This window comes from Monopterus albus, unplaced genomic scaffold, assembly GCF_001952655.1.
Source record: "Monopterus albus unplaced genomic scaffold, M_albus_1.0 scaffold191.1, whole genome shotgun sequence".
In the NCBI taxonomy this organism is placed as follows: domain Eukaryota; kingdom Metazoa; phylum Chordata; class Actinopteri; order Synbranchiformes; family Synbranchidae; genus Monopterus; species Monopterus albus.
In genome coordinates this window covers 58,289-60,833 of record NW_018128071.1, presented here as the reverse complement: position 1 = coordinate 60,833, position 2,545 = coordinate 58,289, and the positions used below count along the sequence as shown (strand labels likewise).

Sequence of the window (2,545 nt, the reverse complement as noted above, 5' to 3'; positions counted from 1 at the left end):
GCAGACCCGTTCAAGAACGACAGGATACGTCGTAGCTCTGGAATTGTAAACAGGTGTCAGTACCAAGTATTAATTTCTATTTTTCTATTGTATCAAATACTTATTTCAGGCAATAAAATGGAAATAAATTATTTAAAAATCTAACAATGTGATTTTCTGGAATTTTTTTTGTAGATTCTGTCTCTCACAGTTGAGGTGTACCTACGATGAAAATTACAGATCTGTCAGTTCTTTATAAATGGGAAAACTTGAAAAATTGTCAGTGTATCAAATACTTATTTCGCCCCACTGTAACTATTGAGAGAAGTATTGCAATTGCAAATTAATATGCGATTTCCCCCCTTTCTGTATTATTCACTGACAACAAGCTTTTCTGTAAATGACAGCAAGAAAAAGAACCACATATCCTCACTTGGACTAGCTGTTAAATTTACTGTGTATTAAACTGTATTTCTATTTTCACTTTACTCTCTACAACTATTTAGTTATAGACTAGAGTGAAATTAGAATTCAAACTGGTCAGTACAGCAGTGTGTACAGAACAGTCATTTTCATTTCTTCTGCCATAAGATTTTGCAGATCAAATGTTTCCACTACTCAGTGGGACTTAATGGTTAGTTTATATATTAAAAAAAAAGTTATTGCCTTGTTTCTGTAACATTAGAGAGAATTGTTGTAAGGCTGGAGAAGTTACTGTTTCTCAGTTACCCGCTTTGTTTAGAGCAGGGGTCGGCAACCTTTACTATTAAAAGAGCCATTTTGCCCCCTCTTCCACTAAAGAAAAATAGCCTGGAGCCGCAAAACATAACACAGCTTATAAACTTTTAAAAATATTTAATCTTTTTTAATTTTACCTGTTACAACAGAATACAACAAACCGAAGTGCAATGTGCATGCGTAGGCCTACTCTGAAGCTATTCAGCGTGTTTAAGTGACTTGTCATATCCACCATGAAATAAAACTTTTCCAGCCAATCAAGGTCTCCCAGTTTGGGATAGCTGAGGCCTTTGCTTTCCAAGAAGGGTTTCGCATGTTCCAGACAAGCAGCGAAGTGTTTCAGCACGTCTCCCCGAAGGGAGCCACAACAAGGAGACTGAAGAGCCACATGCGGCTCCGGAGCTGCGGGTTGCCGACCCCTAAAAACCACTTCAGTTTTGGGTCTGAAATAAATGTTTTTTTCTGAAAAATAATATTCTACTAAATGCTAGTGTTCTCACCTGTTTAATGTGCCTTCTGTTTCTGATGCTGTTCTGACCTGTGTCGGGGTGAGTTTGGTCTTCACACAGGACTGTAGGCTCTCATTTGTGAGGCAGGAGCAATATTTGGTCTTTATGAAGTTCATGCTCGAGAAAACTTGCTCACATAAGTATGTTGAGCCAAAGATGGACAGGACTCCACATGCATACTTTTTCATGTTCATATATGTGTCGGGAATGGCACTCCATGTTTCAAAAACAAGTTTGTCGGGTTTGGGGAGGTTTTCAATATCATTCCATTTGTGCTGTTTAGCCAGATTGGCCTTCTGATGGGCGACTTCTTTGAGATCCGCTGTCAGGCTTTTGAACTTGGATACCCATAAGTCTTTATCCGCTATCTTGGCCAGTTCAATTTCAAGATCGGGCTGACTTATCTCTGTGAATGTGGATATGTTCAACAGGGATGGGTCGATGTCCAGCGGTGTGACAGGGAAGGACACAGTGTTTTTTCCTTTCTGAACTCACTGAATCTTTCTCCAAATGCAGCTTGCATTGCCATAATTGCAAGGTGTAAATAATCAAAATGTATGTGATCTCTTCTTTGAACTCTCTCAGGGAGGGGAAGAGAGAGAGCATACCTCTTTGTACGTCTCTGGCAAACACTGTCATCTTGCGCTCAAATTCCAGAACATCCTCCAGCAACTGCAGGGCCACGCTTCCCTTTCCATGGAGATTTTTATTCAGCGTGTTTAAGTGACTGGTCATATCCACCATGAAATAAAACTTTTCCAGCCAATCAAGGTCTCCCAGTTTGGGATAGCTGAGGCCTTTGCTTTCCAAGAAGGGTTTCGCATGTTCCAGGTTCGCGCACTCCCCCCGGAGGGGAGCCACAACAAGGAGACTGAAGAGCCACATGCGGCTCCGGAGCTGCGGGTTGCCGACCCCTGGTTTAGAGTGTTACAAATCTCTTTTCATTGGTACATATACCGTCGTTTAACCATCTATGGAGGAGACATTCAAATTAATTAATGCCGTTGCAGTTCAATGTGCTGTCCACTTGCGACAACACCGGCAACAGCAGGTGTGTGTGTTTACGAACTATCCTCTTGTTTTAGGAAGAGGCTCTCTGGTTTTATCGTTCTGAAATAATTAGCCTATTTGGAGTTATGAGGGGTGCCAAGCTAATCTAGAGGTTCCCAAGATTAAGCATTAAATGGCTGGAAATAAACAATACGAGCAGCCACAGGGACTTTAAGTTATTTTAATGTAAAAAAAAAGATATATTGTTGCTTTAAATAGCAAAGAATCTTTGCAAAAACATATACTTGTCAACTATAATGACTGACCTG

The 2,545-nt window shown here is 40.4% G+C and overlaps 1 protein-coding gene across 1 annotated transcript in view; it reads right to left on the bottom strand.

The window, feature by feature from the left end:
- Positions 1-2,545, bottom strand: part of tdrd12 (tudor domain containing 12) — a 29,272-nt gene that overhangs the window by 7,315 nt on the left and 19,412 nt on the right. Inside the window, exons 22-23 of the mRNA XM_020617529.1 lie at positions 1,835-2,123; positions 1,256-1,632 (exon numbers count right to left, since the gene is read on the bottom strand). Of these exons, the coding sequence (XP_020473185.1) occupies positions 1,256-1,632; positions 1,835-2,123 (666 nt within the window). The remainder of the gene's footprint in view (positions 1-1,255; positions 1,633-1,834; positions 2,124-2,545) is intronic.